This window comes from Candida parapsilosis, contig 005807 (assembly GCF_000182765.1).
Source record: "Candida parapsilosis strain CDC317 annotated contig 005807".
NCBI lineage: Eukaryota > Fungi > Ascomycota > Pichiomycetes > Serinales > Debaryomycetaceae > Lodderomyces > Lodderomyces parapsilosis.
Window position 1 is genome coordinate 679,658 of NW_023503280.1, and position 20,117 is coordinate 699,774.

The 20,117-nt window shown below is 38.6% G+C and overlaps 9 protein-coding genes across 9 annotated transcripts; 5 read left to right on the forward strand and 4 right to left on the reverse strand. All coding sequences in view use genetic code 12, as the record gives it.

The window, feature by feature from the left end:
* Positions 1-68: 68 nt before the first annotated feature.
* Positions 69-1,553, reverse strand: CPAR2_803090 (uncharacterized protein; the record flags this gene model as incomplete). Its single annotated transcript, XM_036808170.1, has 1 exon — positions 69-1,553. The coding sequence occupies one exon, from the start codon at positions 1,551-1,553 to the stop codon at positions 69-71; it is 1,485 nt and encodes a 494-aa protein (XP_036664933.1).
* A 1,634-nt stretch (positions 1,554-3,187) lies between these two features.
* Positions 3,188-6,514, forward strand: CPAR2_803100 (uncharacterized protein; the record flags this gene model as incomplete). Its single annotated transcript, XM_036808171.1, has 1 exon — positions 3,188-6,514. The coding sequence occupies one exon, from the start codon at positions 3,188-3,190 to the stop codon at positions 6,512-6,514; it is 3,327 nt and encodes a 1,108-aa protein (XP_036664934.1).
* Positions 6,515-6,835: 321 nt separating this feature from the next.
* CPAR2_803110 (sterol transporter) lies at positions 6,836-7,438 on the forward strand (the record flags this gene model as incomplete). Its single annotated transcript, XM_036808172.1, has 1 exon — positions 6,836-7,438. One exon carries the CDS (start codon positions 6,836-6,838, stop codon positions 7,436-7,438), a length of 603 nt encoding a protein of 200 aa, XP_036664935.1.
* A 430-nt stretch (positions 7,439-7,868) lies between these two features.
* Positions 7,869-9,209, forward strand: FTH2 (Fth2p; the record flags this gene model as incomplete). The annotated part of the gene is made up of 1 exon (XM_036808173.1): positions 7,869-9,209. One exon carries the CDS (start codon positions 7,869-7,871, stop codon positions 9,207-9,209), a length of 1,341 nt encoding a protein of 446 aa, XP_036664936.1.
* A 99-nt stretch (positions 9,210-9,308) lies between these two features.
* On the reverse strand, positions 9,309-12,164 carry CWH43 (Cwh43p; the record flags this gene model as incomplete). The annotated part of the gene is made up of 1 exon (XM_036808174.1): positions 9,309-12,164. One exon carries the CDS (start codon positions 12,162-12,164, stop codon positions 9,309-9,311), a length of 2,856 nt encoding a protein of 951 aa, XP_036664937.1.
* A 638-nt stretch (positions 12,165-12,802) lies between these two features.
* Positions 12,803-13,206, forward strand: CPAR2_803140 (uncharacterized protein; the record flags this gene model as incomplete). The annotated part of the gene is made up of 2 exons (XM_036808175.1): positions 12,803-12,806; positions 12,914-13,206. The coding sequence occupies 2 exons, from the start codon at positions 12,803-12,805 to the stop codon at positions 13,204-13,206; spliced, it is 297 nt and encodes a 98-aa protein (XP_036664938.1).
* Positions 13,207-13,735: 529 nt separating this feature from the next.
* Positions 13,736-14,770, forward strand: ATP3 (F1F0 ATP synthase subunit gamma; the record flags this gene model as incomplete). Its single annotated transcript, XM_036808176.1, has 2 exons — positions 13,736-13,785; positions 13,921-14,770. 2 exons carry the CDS (start codon positions 13,736-13,738, stop codon positions 14,768-14,770), a joined length of 900 nt encoding a protein of 299 aa, XP_036664939.1.
* A 125-nt stretch (positions 14,771-14,895) lies between these two features.
* On the reverse strand, positions 14,896-16,932 carry CPAR2_803160 (uncharacterized protein; the record flags this gene model as incomplete). Its single annotated transcript, XM_036808177.1, has 1 exon — positions 14,896-16,932. One exon carries the CDS (start codon positions 16,930-16,932, stop codon positions 14,896-14,898), a length of 2,037 nt encoding a protein of 678 aa, XP_036664940.1.
* Positions 16,933-17,574: 642 nt separating this feature from the next.
* Positions 17,575-19,875, reverse strand: CDC27 (anaphase promoting complex subunit; the record flags this gene model as incomplete). Its single annotated transcript, XM_036808178.1, has 1 exon — positions 17,575-19,875. The coding sequence occupies one exon, from the start codon at positions 19,873-19,875 to the stop codon at positions 17,575-17,577; it is 2,301 nt and encodes a 766-aa protein (XP_036664941.1).
* Positions 19,876-20,117: the final 242 nt, after the last annotated feature.

A 20,117-nucleotide genomic window follows, 5' to 3' on the forward strand; every position in this document is an offset into this window, starting at 1 on the left:
ATAAAAGAAGATGCACTCGTGTAATATTTCAATTGTATATATATATATCTCTCCCCTACACAATAAGTCTACTTGAACAACTCACTCAACTTTGTCTTGATATCGTGGTAAACGTCATCACCATAAGATTTCAAATGTTCCAATGAATTGTTAAAGTCTTCGGCGGCTTTTGACAATTTCTTGTTCTTTTCTGGATCATTAGCCAAGTCGTTGCTCAATTCTTGAAACTTCTTGTATGCTTCATTGTATTGCTGTACCGCTTTTTCTCTTTGAACTTTGAATGATTCATTGGCTTGATCTTTAGTGGAGCTGAATACCTTACCCAAATTGTCATATTGCTTATTGAGTTCATTTACTGAAGCGTCATATTGTTTGTTGAATTCCTTGGTGGCTTCATCCAATTTCTTGTTTGCCAATGATGCCAAATCGTCCTTTTTATCTTGAGCCTCGTCAGCTTTCTTGTTTCCCCAACTGAGCCATGAGTTTTTCTCCTTTTCGGCCTTGGCTTTAGCTTCGTCAGCTTTGCTGCTGCCCCATGAAACCAATTCATCTTTCTTGTCTTGGGCTTCATCTGCTTTCTTGTTGCCCCAACTGAACCAGGAGTTTTTCTCCTTTTCTGCATCGGCCTTGACTTCGTCGGCCTTCTTGGATCCCCATGAACTCCACTCATTCTTCTTCCTTTCAGCCTCGGCTTTTGCGTCATCTACTTTATCAGAACCCCAGTTGAATAACTTGTTCTTCTCATGTTCAGCATCGGCTTTAGCTTGATCAGCCTTTTTAGATCCCCAAGAAACCCATTCATCCTTCTTTTGTTCGGCTTCGTCGGCCTTCTTGGATCCCCATGAACTCCACTCATTCTTCTTCCTTTCAGCCTCGGCTTTTGCGTCATCTGCTTTATCAGAACCCCAGTTGAATAACTTGTTCTTTTCGTGTTCAGCATCGGCTTTAGCTTGGTCAGTCTTTTTAGATCCCCATGCACTCCACTCATCTTTCTTTTTTTCAGCCTCATTAGCCTTTTCTGAGCCCCAATTGAACAACTTATTCTTTTCGTGTTCAGCCTTGTCCTTTGCTTCATCAACATCGCTCTTGCCGAACCAATTGCCAAAAATTGGTTTTTCCTTCACTTCGGGCAAAGCTCCCGCTGACGAGATTTGAGTCTCACCGGTCTTGACGGTGTTGGTTCCAAGACAATTGACAAAATCAATGTATTTTTGCATACCTCTCTTGAATACTGATTTTTCATCCTCTGGGGTAGCAGCGTCCTTGACTGACTTTCTATAGTCCTCCTTGTTTTCACGGAGCTTTTGATACGTGTCGGACTCCTTTACAGAGGAGGTAACTGAATTGGTCTTTTTCTCAATCTCCTTTTTGCCGTCCTCGATCTTTTGGGTCAACTTGTTGTTCCATTCATGAGCTTTTTTATCAGCTTTGGCTGTTTGATGAGCCAATTGTTCGTGCTCCTTTCTAGGCAAGATACGTTCAACGTTTTGGTCGTAGTAGTAAACCCCACCAACAATTGCAGCAGCCCCTAAAAAGTATTTTCCAGCAGACATGGTTTTAAAATATAGATTTATGATTGAGTGATTGGAAAGTGATGAAATAAATTCCTCGAGAAATAAGGAATGGGAATTGTTTTGGTTTATATAGTGAGTGGATTTCCAAAAAGATGAACAATCGAATCAGATCGTCATTTGAGGGACTCTTGGGGGTTTTGTGTATGTCATTTACTTTTAATTTTTTTTATGTTTGCTATTCTTGTTAGCCAAAATAGCAAAAAGTGAAAAGGAAAGAGGACCGAAAGAGAAGAAAAACAAACAATGTGGATGTGTGTTCGAAAAAAAAACTGAGTTTGGCAGAGTACAAGATGGCGATGAGAAGCTTAGTTTAACCACCCTGGCGCCTCAAATGTCATTGATGCCTGGCTAGATTCGTTCAACAAAGTGCCATAGCAATCTATTGCGGATGATACTGCAAAAAAAAAAAAAAAAAAAAAAAACTACTTTGTGCTTTTTTGTGTTACTTATGGCTCTGTAGCTGTTTAGGAGACGCCGAAACTAAACGAGCCTTAGTCTATCAACCTTATCCATAGCATCGTGAGAGTCGCATATGTCATTCGTATCGCAGGATACACTACCATAAAAGCTTTACTTTCAGCTTTTCACAACCACAAGGTATCAACAAAGTCGGTTGCTACAGTACAAAGTGGCAGATGAAAATCTCAAAATAAAATGTGTGTCGTCGAAAAATTTATTTTTTTTTCTCTACGCTCTTTCGCATGTCTGTGGTAGATGTGCAACTTCGGTACCGAGGAGGTAACCGAATGACTAGTATCATCCACTACCCAAAGTTTCGAAGGTTGCAAAGTTTATTTAACTGGAATCGGAAGTTTTATTGGTTCATAGAACTTGGCAAAGTTGCAGAAAAGCTCTTGTTGTACTTGATCGGGGATATTGCAACCCTAGTAACTGTTGAACAAATTTAAAATAAAATTTGCTTTAATTTGCAACAAATAAATAGTATGCGAAACTCATTCAACAAGATTTATACGAAACATAAATGATCATATTGACTACTTCCTATACTGAAGTTTGTCCTTTCATGCACAATATGTTTGGACGCCATACCACTCTATGGCCCCTTCGTACTGGTAACAACCATTTGTCCAAAGACAGACATTGCTTTGATACCATCCTTTTGTTTTAACAAAACATACGAACTTCTTACAAAAAATGTTTACAAAGAAATATTTCGACGGGTTTGGTACATCTTGGATCGCCATTATCTTGGACACGTAGAGAGGAAGCTTACACAAAGAAATTTAGGGAAAAATCTTACCACGCTAACTGTGGGTACTAACTTCAACAGGTTGAGTAATTCCATTGCAACGTAGACCGAGGTTTACTCCGTCGCTGTGATGACCCTTGGTTTGCAATTTTGATTCTGGCATTTGAGTACTTCTCAATAACCTGTTGTTCCAGCCCCATCTTGCACGTGACTCTGTCGATTTGTTTTGTGTCATGTAATTTAATTGGTTATTAAATTTTCATTGATAACAAGCAAAGCACAATTATTAACGCTGAAGGATTTTCACTAAGTTACATAGTCAACACATACAGTTTTATTCAGTTTACAAGGTACCGTCGCTCTTTTAACACTCCACAATCTGTATCTCAAAGATTTTTAAAACATGAGCTCGACATACAACCGAGGAAAGAATTCTAAAATAAGAAAGACTTCCGGTAAATTTGATGATTCAATAACAGATCATGATGATTTTTCTTTGGAAGCCACAGTTGATTATCCTCCAGAAGCCACAACTTCTTCAAACAATCCCTCCAATCAAAGCGACTTTGAAAACTTTACCAGCTCCAGAAATACCGAACAAGCTAAATTGGCTAGCAAGCCCAATCGAATCAGAAACTATTCCATAAGTGAAGCATTCAACTACAGCAATAACCTGAACAACCCCAATTTTGACATCAGCGGGCGAAGCTATGTCAGTATGAGTCATAGACCAAGCATTCTTGAAAGTACAAGTTCACCCCAGGTGAACACAGGCGCTGAAGTGCACGAACAAACAGCAAACCTTGCCAACATTGGTGTTGTCGATAATGATGAAGGAGATGGTGGAGGCAATGATTACGACACTAGCATTCAGGAAGAGGAATTTCCGGTGCAACCAAACCGCTCGAGTGCCAAACCCTCTCACATAGGGGAATACGAAAGGCCGTCGTCGTCGCCTACGTATTCCAGTATAACTCCCTTGCTTGCCAATCGACATGCTGATTACACCACAGGTGATGAAGAAGGATCAATTGGTGTGCAACAACACTCGAATTTTCGGGGAGTTTCAGATTCTAAAAGACAATCATATACTACCAACACACCGAACGGCGCAGGATCAATTCCTGAAAAACCAGCTCATCCAAGTAGATTACATCAGCTACTTACCAAACCATTCCAATTCATTCCTGGAGTGTTTTTGGGAACTTTGCTCAACATTTTAGATGGTTTGTCTTACGGAATGATCATGTTCCCCATTAGTGAACCCATATTTGCCGCATTAGCACCGGCAGGACTTTCGATGTTTTACATGTCATGTATCGTATCTCAATTGGTTTATTCATTGGGTGGGTCTGCATTCGAAGCGGGTATTGGTTCGGAAATGATTGAAGTTACACCATTCTTCCATACCATGGCATTTAGCATTTCCAAACTGATCATGTCAGAAAACTCTGCAGAAAATCAACAGGATGCGATAATTGCAACTACAATAACATCATATGCCATCTCGTCTATTGTGACCGGTTTGGTGTTTTTCTTGCTAGGAAAATTGAAATTGGGGGTGTTAGTTGGGTTCTTTCCTCGACACATTCTTGTTGGCTGTATAGGGGGAGTGGGGTACTTTTTAATAGCTACTGGGATTGAAGTATCGTCAAGGTTGGAAGGTGGGCTAAATTATAATTACGAAACATTCAAGTATTTATTTTACAACACAACCACGCTTTTGGAATGGACGGTACCACTAATCTTGGCCGTGATATTGATACTACTTCAGCATAGAATTCACAACTCGCTACTTGTGCCTGGATACTTTATTGCCGTTTTTGCAGTGTTTCACTTGATTGTATTGCTAATCCCCTCGTGGAACTTAGATGATGCAAGAAGAATGGGTTGGGTGTTTCCAGCAGTAGAGGATGACCAACCTTGGTTTGAGTTTTATGAGTTGTACAAGTTTCAGTTGGTTGATTGGTGGTGCATTATGAGACAAATCCCAACGATGTTGGCATTAACATTTTTTGGAATTTTGCATGTTCCAATCAATGTGCCTGCATTAGCGGTATCCATTGGAATGGATGATGTCGATGTGAATCGAGAACTAGTTGCTCATGGGTATTCAAATGCAATTTCCGGTTTGGTCGGGTCTATTCAAAATTACTTGGTGTACACCAATTCAGTGTTGTTTATCAGGGCTGGCGCTAATGATAGACTTGCCGGTATTATGTTGGCTATAGCTACGGCGGCAGTCATGATTGCGGGGCCAGTCGTTATTGGCTATATTCCAGTATGTGTTGTTGGTGCCTTGATTTATTTATTGGGGTACGAGCTTCTTAAAGAGTCCGTGTGGGATACTATTGGTAGATTGAGAAAGATTGAGTACTCAACCATTATTATCATTGTAGTGACTATGGGTGCAGTTGATTTTGTTGCCGGTATAGGGATCGGTATTTTATTAGCATGTTTATCATTTGTGGTTGAGGCTGCAAGGACTCCAGTTGTTCAAGGTATCTACTCCGGTAATGTTGCCCGATCAACCGTTTTGCGTCACCCAAAGCAACAAGAATTTTTGAAAAACGTGGGGGAGCAAATTTGCATTGTTAAGTTGCAAGGGACTATATTCTTTGGGTCGATCGGTGGAGTAGAAAAGGAAATCAGGTTGATATTTGAAACTGACAAGTTTGATAAAAGACCGGTAAAGTTCTTGATAATTGATATGAAGGGGGTTATTTCTTTGGACTTTTCAGCGGCTGAGGGGTTCAGAAGAATACTAAATTTGGCCAGTGAGTTCAAGACGCAATTGATCATCTCTGGAGTGAGCGAAGAGGACGATACGATCCAGGGATTGCGTGATGCTGGATTATTTGAAATTAGCGAGCAGGACGAGGGCTCATCTCCACCTATTGAGTTATTTAGTTCGTTGAACTATGCTTTGGAGTGGTGTGAAAACTCATTTTTAAAGACGTACAAGAGTTTAAAAAAAAACAACCCATTGGAGCATGTCACTCGTCAAACATCGTCAAGATCTGTTCCTGGAGCAAAGACTAATAATACAAATGCAAATACGCGAGTGAACACAAACTCGAGTGGAAGCATGGCACGATCGTCATCGATTCAATCACCATCCTCGTTTAGCAATAAATTGTTTAATCAATTTGGTGGTGAGTTTGGAACTCCAAGAACTAAACAAGTTCTTCAAGCAGCTAGTAGAACAGTTTATGACGAACAAAAAACTCAACACAAACTACACCTGAATGCTAATAGTCAGTTTTTACAAAAACAGCCATTGCCTTTGATGATGATTACATTTCAAGGATTGTGTTCCAAAGATGCCGAGTTTTGGGCACCATTGGCTCCATATTTCGTCAAGGAGCAAATTCCGGAAGATTTACAATTTTACAACACTTCAAAAGACGAACCATCTTTTTTCATCGTTGAACTGGGACTAATTCGATCTGTGATCAAGTTTGGACCCGAGGGAAGAGAACTACACAGTTCAATTGTACCTATGGTTGCATTTGGCGATTTAGACGATGCATCACATTACAGACCTATTGCTTACACTACTGTAAATGACTCAGTCGTGTGGAAATTATCGAAAGCTAATATCAAGGAAATGTTAAAACTGCAAGGATCGAAGGGAGAAGCTATATATCATGAACTATTGGAAATTGAAGCCAAATTGATAAGGGAAAGATTTGACACAATGACGGCAAATTTGATCATATCAGGGTAGATGAAGAGAGGTGAGAGAGGGCGCCCACACGTTTGTAGTACACTGCATATCACATCATTTTCAGGGTCGCGGCGTAGTAGAACACATAGTATAGTACAGCAGTAATGGAGTGTGTTTGTCCATGTTCGGTTATTGTAATTTGCCAGTTCGACACGACCGTGGCTTGCAATTGTGTATGTGTGTATGTACTATGATAACAAAAAAAAGTTAATAGTAGCAATGCTATCAAAAATCGAGGGGAGGGCAAAGTATTATCTTCATCCACAACTTTTCTTCTTTCGTTAGTACATTTCAACACAGATAATCTAGTCCCACTTCGTCATGGTTGCTTTTACTAAGATTGCCTTTACAACTGTCGCAACGTTAACTGCAGTCAATTCACTTTCGCTCTTTAATGAGTACGTCGACCGTGCCCTTGCCGTGTTCAATACACCCAGTGACCTCAATTCCCAATATGATCTTCAACAACAAAACTTCTTCCATGTTGCCAATGAAGCCCACGCCAATGATGATACTAAGCCTGTACCAGGCAAGTCTCCAATTGAGGTATGTGACTACTCCAGTAAACAGCTTTTAACCCTTGATGAAATTACTATTTCACCTAATCCACCTGAAGCTGGGGCCAATTTGACATTTACTGCCAAAGGTACTCTTGACAAGACTATAACCGATGGTGCTTATGTCGAAGTTGATGTTCGTTATGGATTCATCAAGTTGATTCACCAAACCTATGACATTTGTAAAGAAATCACCAAGGTCGATTTAGAGTGTCCCATTGAAAAGGGGAAACAAGTGATTACAAAAGAGGTTGAAATTCCCGAGGAAGTTCCACCTGGAAAGTATTTGGTCACCGCTAGAGCTTTTACAAAAGATGATGAGTATATTACTTGTTTGACTGCAACAGTTGAGTTTCCCTACCAATAAGGAATAACTTTGCGGCTCTGTAGGGCTGATTTGAGTTGTCTCACTGATTATTACTAGTACATTGTGGTGTTCGAGTACATGCAATTGACTTGGAGTTATTATTTTTTTTGGTTTTTTTTTAGAGATTGACGAAGGAGTTTAAACGGAGTTTATTTTAGATAATGATACAGAGTATTTTTCACTCTATGGGTCTCTAGAAGGTGTAGATTGGGTGGGAGTTTGACCAACTTAGCCACAAAGCTTCCTGTCGTATTCCATCATTGTCGCAAAATCTTTTTATTTATAGTGTCGTGGATTATCTTGGCTTTCCCTCGTTCTTCTCTTTTCTTTTTTCTCGACACTTCTTCTCAAGAGATCAGACTATTTTATTTTTCACAACCAAAGTCAATTAAAATCTACTGTTTATCCATATAAAAACAGCCTGTTCAATATGGTTGAGATTGAGGATTACTTTTCGATACAGATCTTTTTCATTATTCTTCGGGAAACTTTGGAGTCTGCAATTATCATTTCAGTACTTCTTTCATTTATAAATCAGCGATCTCACAAGTCCGACGCCAAAACCACCACAAGTACCAGTTCAACGCCTAGTCAGTCAAGCACTCATCTACAACAAGTTCAACGAAAACTAAAGATTCAAGTATGGGTGGGTGCAATTTTGGGACTTGTGATTTGCTTTTTGATTGGGCTAGTATTTATTTTAGCATTTTATTTCATTGGGAAAGATTATTGGGCATATACGGAGCGTGTTTGGGAAGGGGTGTTTTCGATATTGTCAAGTATAATAATCACTGTAATGGGTATTGGATTATTACGTATTAATAAAGTCATGAAATTGAAATGGTGGATCAAGTTGGGTGATGCATATAATCAAGAGGGAGACGAAGAAGGTGAAGAGGAGATTGCAAAATTGGGTGACGACGGTATCCTTTCCGATGAGTTTAGCGAAAGTGATGTTAACGATGGTGTCATCAGCTATGGCGGAACAAGATCAAGCGTGGAGTCAGAAAGCGTTCCATTAACAGGATCAAGCGCAGCGCCGGTTGTATCTACCAAGCTATCGTCTTCTTCAAAAAGAGAAAAGTTTGGTAAAAAGTATTTTTTGGCCATTTTGCCGTTAGTGACAACTTTGAGAGAAGGTTTGGAGGCCGTGGTGTTTGTAGGAGGTATTGGTGTGAGTTCGCCAGCTTCGTCATTCCCTTTATCAATCGCTTGTGGACTTGCACTTGGTGCATTGGTGGGTTACACCTTATACAAAGGAGGAAATAAGTTGTCATTGCAGTATTTTTTAATAACGTCAACGTGTTTTCTTTACATTGTCAGTGCTGGATTAATGAGTCGCGGGGTATGGTTTCTCGAATTAGAATCATTTGTTCGCAAATGTGGTGGATTGGATGTCAGTGAGACTGGTAGTGGACCAGGATCTTATGACATTGCTAAAAGTGTTTGGCATGTAAATTGTTGCAATGGGTTAACCGACGGTGGATGGATGGTGCTCAATGCTATTTTCGGGTGGACAAATTCAGCAACCTATGGCAGTGTCATCACCTATTGCTGCTACTGGCTTTTTGTCATTATTTGGTTGAACATCAAATTATACGAAGAGAGGGAAGGAGTGTTGCCCTTTGTTCCAATCAAATGGCAGTCGAAACGAATTAGAAAAAAGATTAGATTATATGAATTAAGAAATAGCCAAAGCTTGCACACAATAGAGCAGTCCCATCAAGAAGAAGGAATCGCCGAGGCTGAGCAACAAGGTTTGTTGGAATAAGATTTGCATTTGCTTGAAAGTAGTGTTTTTATGTAAAAGTTGTATTTATGCATTAATGATTATAAAAAGTAAGTTTAAAGAAATATTACAATCTTTGTACTAAAGTCCGGGGGCAAAGTACCTTGGTTCGTCAAAAACATGATACCTATGTCCTCTCACCCCATCACCCCTAAACAATTGTGGCATTCTCAAATTTTCATCAACATCATTCTCATCAACAAAATGGTAATCGTGATTTTCAAAACCACCAAAACCAAATTTGGCAATTTGTAATTCGGTATCAGTGATTGTTGATCTCGAAATCCTGCCATAAGCAATCTTCCTCAAATCACGGAAAAGAATATATTCACACCAACGATCCCAATCGGTTGAGTCAATATCATGCATCCTTGACTTTTCAGAAACATAGGTGTTGTAATTACCAACTAAGGGATCGGTAACCAAATAACTCAACAACACCAACGGTCTTTCGGAATTGGCCATGATTTCTTCAATGCCCAAACTCTGTAGCCTACGATCCTCCACGTCTTCTTCTTGACCTGAATGGAAAACAACAACATCAACCAAGTTGCCATAAATGTCCAATGTTGCATGGATGGCAGGGGCTAATTCACCAACGGGAGAAGGTAAAAGATGATGCGTTGACTGGATTATGGGGAATTTCGATAATAAAGCTGCTCCCCAAGTATGCTTATTTGGACCGGGGCCATAGTCAACATACATGCCTAAATCCTCAGCAATCTTTTGCGTAAAGTCTCTATTTCCTCCAATCAACCGTTGTGTGTCTGTCTCCAAAAGTCCGATAATGTCTAGTTCTGCATCCTTTATAAGATCCCTCATTCTTGTTTCTGATGACCACATATCATTGTCCAAACCGAAATGAACACACCATATTCCAGCAGTGAAGGTTTCCGTTTCTGGATGATATGGCTTACCCAACCCAGTGGGCCATCTTTTGATAGCAGTGGATAATGACAATGCAATAAGCACAGTGACAACTGTTGACATTTGCTTGAAAGTTCTTTTGCTATAAAAGCTGATTATTGATACCTCCTTCTTTCTCAACTGGTAATTGGCTATTCCAACAAAAATCAGAAGAACAGCAGTTGACAAGACAATATCGGTTCTTTCTCTTAGTAATGGGCCACCAGGAACAAAAGCATATGCCACAATCCAAACACTAGCTAATGAAATTATAACATTTAAGAAATATCCAAGGAAAAACACTCCTGCTGGATTGTAGCCAGTGATTGAGTGCAACATAAGTGGTCCAATTGAAACAATGTAAAACACAAACACCAATGTCCCGATAAACCCCGCCCAATCTTTCAAAAAGTAAAATGTAATGGCACTCCCACCTCCAACAATGATATTGTAGCCCCAACTGCTAAATACATTTGGATGTACTTTCAAAGTTACGAGAAGAGCGATTGCGAATGTGAGAATGTGTGGGAACGCACCAGTTACTGGAGTCGGCCCTCTTATTGGGTAGCCCTCCCACGTCCAGAGGGCCAACGTTCCTGAATCTGATAATAATGCTTGTAATGTGAAATAATATCCACCAAAACCAATTGCACCCAACAAGAGAGATCCCCCAACCTTATGTGAACTTGTAAGACTCGATATCTCCTCTCTCTTTAATACAGGCGTAAAGAAAGCTGCAAGTAATCCAATGAATATACCCAATGGGTTATAACCACCATTCTCCTTGTGCATTATTGGCCATATAGGATTATTTGAATAAAATAAAAACTTGAATGTGGACGTTGCTAAAAGTCCCAAAATAAAAGTTGCAATATACGAATTCAATTTCTTCGGATGTTTGGATAATGACCAGAACTCATTTACTGTTGAAATGATACCAAATACGGTTCCCGCTGTTATAGCCAATAGTTTTTGTTCTGGGTCTTCAAACTTGTATGCACCAATACCACAGACGACAGTCAATGATCTTGTCAACTGTGGCATTTGTGCGAGGTAGACTCTCAAACATTGTGGCAACAACAATAATGGTGACAAGAATATTGATATGACAACCGCTTCATATCCGGATATACCCATGTACCATAGCGGGAAATACCACACACACAAAAACAAAGATGTCAAGACGGTCCAATACATGTACGAGTTGATAAGATTGGCAATCACTTCAAAGTTGGAAAATTCATCTACCTTCTCTATCTTAACAGATTTTATAGGGGTCTCTTGAATGGGCTTTTTTTTTTGCCCCGATACTAATTTCAACCCTTCACCGGAAATTGTAACCTCGATATCTCTATAGTCCAATGCAGACCAAGCGTCGAAAAGAATGTCCAAGCCAATGAGAGACCATTCGAAATACGCATAAACTGAGTAAGCACCAGGTCTTATGTGTACTTTATGTTGAATAAACCAATAAATCAATGGAAGCAACGTACCAAAGAAACTGACACCCGTATAAAATCTAGCTTTTCTTTGAAAGGATCCCTTTGGTGACAATAAAGTAGTGCATACATCCCACGGTATCGTCAAGACGATGTAGCCTATCATAAACACGTCATGGGCATCATGATCATCTGTGGATGTAATATACATCCAACCACCTGCAGTTAATGTTCTCAAAAGTCCAGCGATTAATGCAACAAAAGGTAAATACGACAGTTCTTTGTACAAGCTTAAGAAGTTGAATGCAAGAAGCAAAAATCTGGGACCAGCAGTCATGGCAATCACAATCTGAAACACTGACCTCTCAGGGTATCTGTCCCCAATAGTTGCTGAAACACTTGGGAACCATTCATCAGGGTAACCGAACGAGGCATTTTGAACAATCTTGTGATAATGCAAGTAGCTCCCTACAGCCAATGCCGCAAGAAACGACAGTGCTGCAAAAAAAGTATGAGCATATGATATGTACTTTGCATTGAATGAAATGTGACCAATCGAGGATGTATGGGGGGGAACTGACTTTTCTGTCATTCTGAAATTTTAGCACCTTGTGTACGGACAATTGGACACCTCAACAGCAAAGCTTTGACGTAAGACAAGAAAACCAACCAAGCTTTATGTCCTGGGAAGCTACTATGGTTGGATGTGACTATTTGATGTCAAAATGTTCCTCTGAAAAAAAAAAAAATAATTAACTTTGACATATGGCGGTGATTTGTGAATTTTTTCTGCTGCATAGAATTCGTTGTTGTGTGTGTGTGTTGTTGACTTTGGTGAAAATTTGCAACCAAAATGACAATTCAACGGGAAACAAACTCAAAACATTTGTTTGTTGTGGATTTAGAGGTTACATATAACATTGGCTTCCCTATTGAAGATGACACGGTTACACTAAGATGTAATGAAAACGCGTTACTATCTGTCACCCAATTGGTAGCAGTGCTTATTTATAACAGTTGTAGTAGTGTCTTTTGTAACAATTTTGGTCCAGTCAAATTTCACCTTTTCATTATTACACACACACAATCAAATACTAGGAGAGAAAAAAAATTGGTGCAACAAGCTAGTATCCAACAATCCATCGACCCCCCACCATATTGCATTGTCTAGCGATCTAATAATTATTCTCACGTCACATCACGCCATACATCACAGATCACTAACACAACATGGGTATGTTTTTTGATGAGGGCCCGAGCGTCGAATCTTGGTCAATCGTGTGAGCCATTTGACTATCACCAACTATATGTGAATTCTCGTACTAACTGCTTTCGATATAGGAAAATTGGACAGCTATGAAAACCACCTGAGGCCCGAACTTGTCTCATTTGATGATATAAGTTATAACGACTTGTCACAGGTTGATGCAGCAAGAAAATCAATGTTGAGAGAACAATGGATAAGAGTATATGAATTAAGGGTAACACATGAAGCTGTAAGGAAGTGTAGACAATATCATCAAGAAGATGCTGGTAGAAATTGCAAGAGTTTGATTTTAAAGTATTTGAAGATGCTAGAAAGTTACCCAATACAAGGTTACCAAGGCTACCAAAAGAACGATCCGTCGAAATAAAGATAGTTGTTTGCCGGAGTAGATTGAATTTGATGAATGCATAATATTTAAGTTTCCTAGTGATGATTCTCGTGTCTGGGTTAAACGGAATCGTATGATGTAGTTTCATGGAGATCAAAGTACGAAACAATGTCGTTGATACAGAAGCAAAATGTTTCTCGGCCCTCCTGGTAGAATCACTGAATTCCTGAGCCTCTATCGCCAAACAGAGACACTAAGAACTCTCCATCGCTCTTTTTAGAACTGATTATTGTCCATGTCTAGTTCGTTATATCTATGTTCTGTGTTCATGTATATGTCGTGTAATTATGTTCAAAATATATATTTATATCCCAATTCATTACCCAATAAGAAAAGTTAAAAAATTTCTGTTGTTGTGTCAAAACCCGAAAGAAAGAATGAGCGAAAAGGTACAATTGGTAGCATTTGTCTACTGGTGTTGAGAGGAAGAAAAAAATCCATTGAAAAGTTCAACATTGCATTTACTATTTAGCTTTACTGATTCATATTCCACAATAAAAGTACAGCAATGTTTCGTTTAGGAGTCAATCAAGCTGTCCGTGCAGCTCCACGTGTAAGGTATGTTTCATGACAATATACAGATCAACTAGGGATGCACTTTGCGTTGGGCGTATTCACAGGGTGAAAAGACGTACTGAAGAGGCTCTTTAAGTATAGACAATTGAGACGTGAAATACTAACTGCTCCAACTAGAAACTATGCTACATTACGTGAAATTGAAAATCGTCTTAAATCAATTAAGAACATTGAGAAAATCACTAACACCATGAAGATTGTTGCCTCTACCAGATTGAACAAAGCTCAAAGAGCTATGCAATCTTCACGTGTTTTCAATGAAAGTGAAAAGGATTTCAACAAGAATGCTGATCCAAAAGAAGGTGAGAAATTGGAAGAAGAAAATGCAGCTGCTTCAAAAACCCCAGAAAAGACTTTATTGATTGTTGTTTCTTCTGACAAGGGTTTATGTGGATCAATTCACTCTCAATTATCCAAAGCCGCCAGAAAGAGAACGGGAGAATTGAATGGTAATGTCGATATTGTTGCCGTGGGAGATAAAGTTAAAGTTCAATTGTCAAGAACCCATGCTGATAAATTGAAATTGGCATTCAATGGTGTTGGTAAAGAAGCACCAAATTTTACTGAAGTTGCTTTGATTGCAGATGAAATTGCCAAATTGGGTCACTACGAAAATGTTGAAATTCTTTACAACAAGTTTGTTTCTGGTGTTTCTTTTGAACCATCAACATTTGCTGTTTACGCTGCAGACATTATTCAAAATGCTCCAGGTATCAACAAGTACGAATTTGAAGGCGAAGATGCTGTACAAAGTTTGGCTGAATTCTCTTTGGCTAACAACTTGTTGACTGCCATGGCTGAAGGTTATGCTTCTGAAATTTCTGCTAGAAGAAACGCTATGGATAATGCCTCAAAGAATGCTGGTGATATGATCAACAGTTACTCCATCTTGTATAACAGAACTAGACAAGCTGTTATTACCAATGAGTTGGTTGATATTATCACTGGTGCTTCATCTTTGGAATAGAGTAGCTACAAATAATGTTTTACATATTCGACAAAATCACACAAAGAAATTCAAAGATAAAACAAGCATAGATTTCGCTATTGTAGTATAGAACATTACTCTATTACAACTATCTCTATATTCTTCTATTCTAATTTAACTGCTCCATAAATCTTTCGTATAAACAACAACCCCGTTATTACTCCAACGGCACCACATGCAATACCGATGATGAAACAGGCTAATCCCATATAGCTAAAGTACAACAATGAGCTAACAAAATCGTCAATGTTTAAAACAGTAATAAAATAGTAGATTGAGTATCCATAAATGTACCAAGCGATACTTGAACCAACTTTGAAAGACAACCAGGTCCAATTTGCGTCATTATAGTAAACCAATGAAACATAAATTGCCACTATTGTCAACTCAATAATGATTATCAACAACATCACTGTGGTGATGAATAGGAATCCATACATGTAATAAAACGTCGTCTTTTCCAACCATACCGAATTAAACACAAATAAGAGCTCAACATAAACTATTCCAAATGGGATAAGACCAAAAACCGTTACTGTTTTGAGATATGATACTGGTGAAACCAACCTGTACAAAGACTTTATACCACTACACTTGACCCCATCATGTGGTGGTTGCAATTTCTCCTCTTCACCACAAATGGACAAGTGATTTCTTGGGTTAAACTTGTACTTGTTTCCATAAATACCCCCAATTATGCCCAATGGACACTGAATCAAGATAAACAACAACACAAACACCACAATTGTTCCAAATGGCAATGCGGTCGATGAATCTTGTGCCCACACAAAGAAATTCAAAATAAACATCAATATGAATAAAAATGCCGGCACCACTGCACTGAATAATAATGACAAAATTAAAATTTGACCAGCACCGTATTTTTGGTTGGTCTCTTTACGAAATAATTTGTGTAAAACTATCCCCAAGAATGACGATACCAAGCCTGATCCCATAAAGCAAAAAATGGCAAATGAAAATAATGCCCCCTGGTGATTATTAAAGAAATAGTTTTTTGATTTGATTGAATTCAAACTGCTAATTACAACAACCCCAACTATAGCAATCAACATTTGTACACCACCCAGGACTAGCGTTGTTAATAACAATTCACCTCGAGGGATGATGTTGACTTTATTAGCTAAATTTTTCCAACCACCGCCTGTTGCTGCTGTTGCTGCTGCTGCTGCTGCACCAGCATTACCAGTAACATCACCTTCACTGATTGGCAAGCTTGGCGATTGTTGTCGTATATCCTTTTTCAAAACTTGTACCATAACAATCATTACAATCAACGAAGCCAAAAAGATCAAAACCGTCGAATTGACAAATGAAATCCAATGAATCTTCAGTTGACTTTCACCAGATTCATTCTCATAGTACAAATCCCATCTTGATTCGTAATCTATCGATTTATCTTCTCGCCAATACACTGAATACGTGTATGAGATAGTTGTTCTTTCCAGAGCCAATTGTCCCTTATCATCAACTTTATAAAGCAAGGGGAAATTTCGGTAGTTTTTACTAGTTCCTGGGCATTCCTCATTAATGACACTTTTGGGATATACTTCAAATCCAACAATGGTGTATTTCCCAGTATTTGCTTCTCGATGATATCGAATCACCAACATGACATGATTATACAAATAGCTCACATCTTGATCGACAAATCCCATGGGGAACCCAGCAGCATAGTATTTTCTGCGATGGTTATTAGTTTCAAAAGTAGTAGCGCCGGGTAATCCATCAATCGACCAATGAACAACATATCCATCTTTAATTAAATTTGAAGCTCGTCTGATTCCAGCTTGAGTAGCAAGCAAGTCGCATAATCGTAAACACGGTTGGTCAATACCAAATCTGAGGTCGTAGCCACTTTGCCAAATTCGATCACCGCGCAAGATTTCGCCCAACGATAAATGAACTGGTTTGGCATTGTTCATGGGCGGACAAACAAATGTGAGTGAATAATATGCAAATGGGAGTTGAGTCTTGTCAGATTCGATCTTGTTGACTAGAAGATCTACTGGGTCGCCTATTTGGTAGTAATTGGGTTTCAAACCTAGATCAAGGATATGACAATGGATTATGCATGGTGTCAATAGTAGAATCAACAAGTAGTGGATTTGATGTAGTTTCATTATGGTAAATGGTGAAGTTATATTAAATGAAGGAGGATGTGGAAAGCATATACAAATAACGGGAAATAATGTATTGAAAAAGATAAAACGAGTGAAGCAAAGGTGGGTAGGTTAAACGAAATAAGATGGGAGTGTGACGTCTTGGACGATGAACCCTGTCTAAAGTTACTTTTTTTTTTTTTTTTTTTTGCTTGTCGTACTTTTTACGTTACTGAGTTGATTTATAGCACGGCTTGCATCGAGATATCTTCGAAAATTTCATTGTATACTCAAATCCCTACATTATGCCTCCCCCCCTCTTTAGTTAGATCTTCAAGACTTGAGATCTGGTGTTTCCATCAAAGTCCAAGTGGCCGGTATAACAAACAAAAGCCACCCTCGGACACACGTGTCACACCACTAGGCCGAAGTCAGCATAAGCTAGATGTGCTCTTTAGATCATGTAGGCCACTATGCACAATCTAAACCTTAATTTGCAAAAGCTCACTTCATACGCCACGCATACTGCACATCCATTGCCTTTGTGGCAATCCAACAACTTAAGTCTACAGGGCACGAGCAAATGCCACGCTAAGAAATCATCCTCATTTGAAACTGTATACACACAAACTAATTGTCTCCCTTCTTCATTCATTCATTCAGTCATTCATTTAACGACTCCATGGCCTCCTTAATCAAGTAGTTCCCCTTTGGGTCCAAATTTAAAGCAATAGTAAACTCTCTAATTGCCGAATACTTATCCAGTTGCAAATTATACAATTGTCCCAAAAGGAAATGTACACTAGCTTCATTAGGAGCAATATTTTTCAAAATTTCAAAATTCTTCAAAGCCAAAGGGTAATTTTGTAAACTAAACAACAATTGTGCCTTTTTGAAAATTGGTAATGGATTACTTGGTTGTAATTTGCATGCCAATTCGTATTGTTTCAAAGCCATTGGTTTTTTGTTTAATTTCTCCAAAACCATACCAACACAACAAATGAGAATGATATTTATGGGATTTATAGAAATGGCTTTGCGGAAATGGTAATCGGCCTTGTGGTATTCACCCAAGTTCATATAAATCATGCCGATTCCATACAAGGCATTGAAATGACGTGGGTCTAATAACAAGCTAACACGGAAACTTTCCATTGCCATTTCATAATTGTCATTGGCAAAATATTCATGTCCTTTCAATGTGTGGGCATATGTGAATTTATCATTTAATTTTATGGCTTTGTTGAAACATCGTATAGCTTCATCAGGTTCTCGAGTTAGTGAAAACAAGTTACCAATGGCACACCAAGTGATGGGGCTATTAGAATCAATATCATGTAATTCATTGGCAAGAAACGTAAGTTCAACTTTTTTATGCAAGTGCCAAAGCAAAGTTGAATAAACTTCCATATCCTCACATCGAGTTCGATCAATTTGTCGTAATTTCTTGAAATATTGTTCTGATTGTTTATAATTCATAACTTCGTAATGTAATTTACCCAATTTACTCAATACCCAGGGGGTATCGCGATCTTGTTGAGGTATATCATGTTCCAAAATTTTGATTGCCTTGTAACAATCAAAACTTGACAATAGTTTGAAACTTTTGGCAAAGATCAGATATAAATGTAAAAGGTATGCCTCACATTTTTCAATCTCTTTTAGAAAAGCAATCGAGAAACTTGTGGTCATTGCTGTTGATGATCCAAGACCTGTATTGTTGTTGTTGTTGTTGTTACTATTATTATCCTCTGAAGTAATTGAATTATTCCGTTTCAAACTCTTCTTGTTACTGGGAGTTTCAGCAGGGTTATTGATTGTTGTATGAGACGATGGTTGCGAGATTAACCGCGAAGTGATTTTAGAATACACACGACTACCTCGTTTCTTGTTGCCACCACCTCCTGCAGCTTCTGAATGCGAGCCTGTCGATGTAGTTGTTGGTTTGACAAACTCAAATGTGTTATTGGCAATAGTAGTGTTGCTTACGTCATAATGATGAGATCCAGTATTCAAATTCGATTTTCGCAATGGCGCATCAGGGACTGTTGCCGTTTTAATCCTTGGAGTTGAAAAATTAAACTCATCAACATGTATCGTGGGAGTCTTTAATGGATTTCCCGTGGTGCTAGTGGAATCGGGGACTGCTTTCATCTTTTCAGTGAACGGATTGGTCAAATCAGGTATATCATGAACCCCTAGCGCCTGTGGTGTTTTGAATTGGTGTTGCTGGTGCTGCTGTTGTTGTTGTGACTGCAGTAGTACTTCCCCTGCCCCCAGCTGTTGTAGTTGCAGCTCTATATTGCCATCTTTTTGCACCTTGTATAAGCTCTTCACCTTCATATCCACTCCCATTTTACACAATTTTTGAAACGCTTCAAAATCAAACTGATTCAATTTCAAACACAGAGTATAACTCAATGCACTATTCTTGATATCATTGATACTATGATACAAATCCCCCAATAAATGATAAACCAGTGCTGCATCAGGTAATATACTGCGATTATTCCTATAATCAAATCGGGTTTCGATACTCATTCGTTCATGATCTCCATTATATAAATGCTTCACTTTTAACAATTGGAAAATGCCATCTTTGGATTTATTATTCAACTGTAAACAACATTTACCGAAAAGATAACTGCATCCTAAATGATTCAAATCCAGTAGTGATGATGATGGTGACGATGGTGATGATGATGTGGTACTACTGTTGCACTTGCTAATTTCAATTAGTTTGCGATAGCATGATTTCACTTTAGCTTGATGGAACAATGTGAGACAGTACAAATAAACTGAATCCAAATCATGGGGGTTCAAAGCTAATAGTCGCTCACTGGCAAATTCTGCATTTTGATGATTGAATGTGTCGAGTGAATGTATAATTATCGAACGAAGGTAGTGAGTAGTGTATTGTATGTTTGGAAGCTCAGGATCAGCTGTCGCATCAGGTAGTTGCATTATAAGTGTAGTATGTCGTAATGATTATGGTTGTGTGATGTCTTTGGCTATATTGTTCCGTCTTTTGCCTCCACTGTACAAGCCGATCACTGTTTTTGCTTTTGTTTTTGTTCTTGTTTTCGTTTGTGCTTTTGTCTACAATATTTTTTTTTTTTTTTTGTTATCACGAATACCACCACCACACACCTTCCCACTCTACAATACCTTTTATTATAAAACAGTAAGTCATTCATTATTGAAAC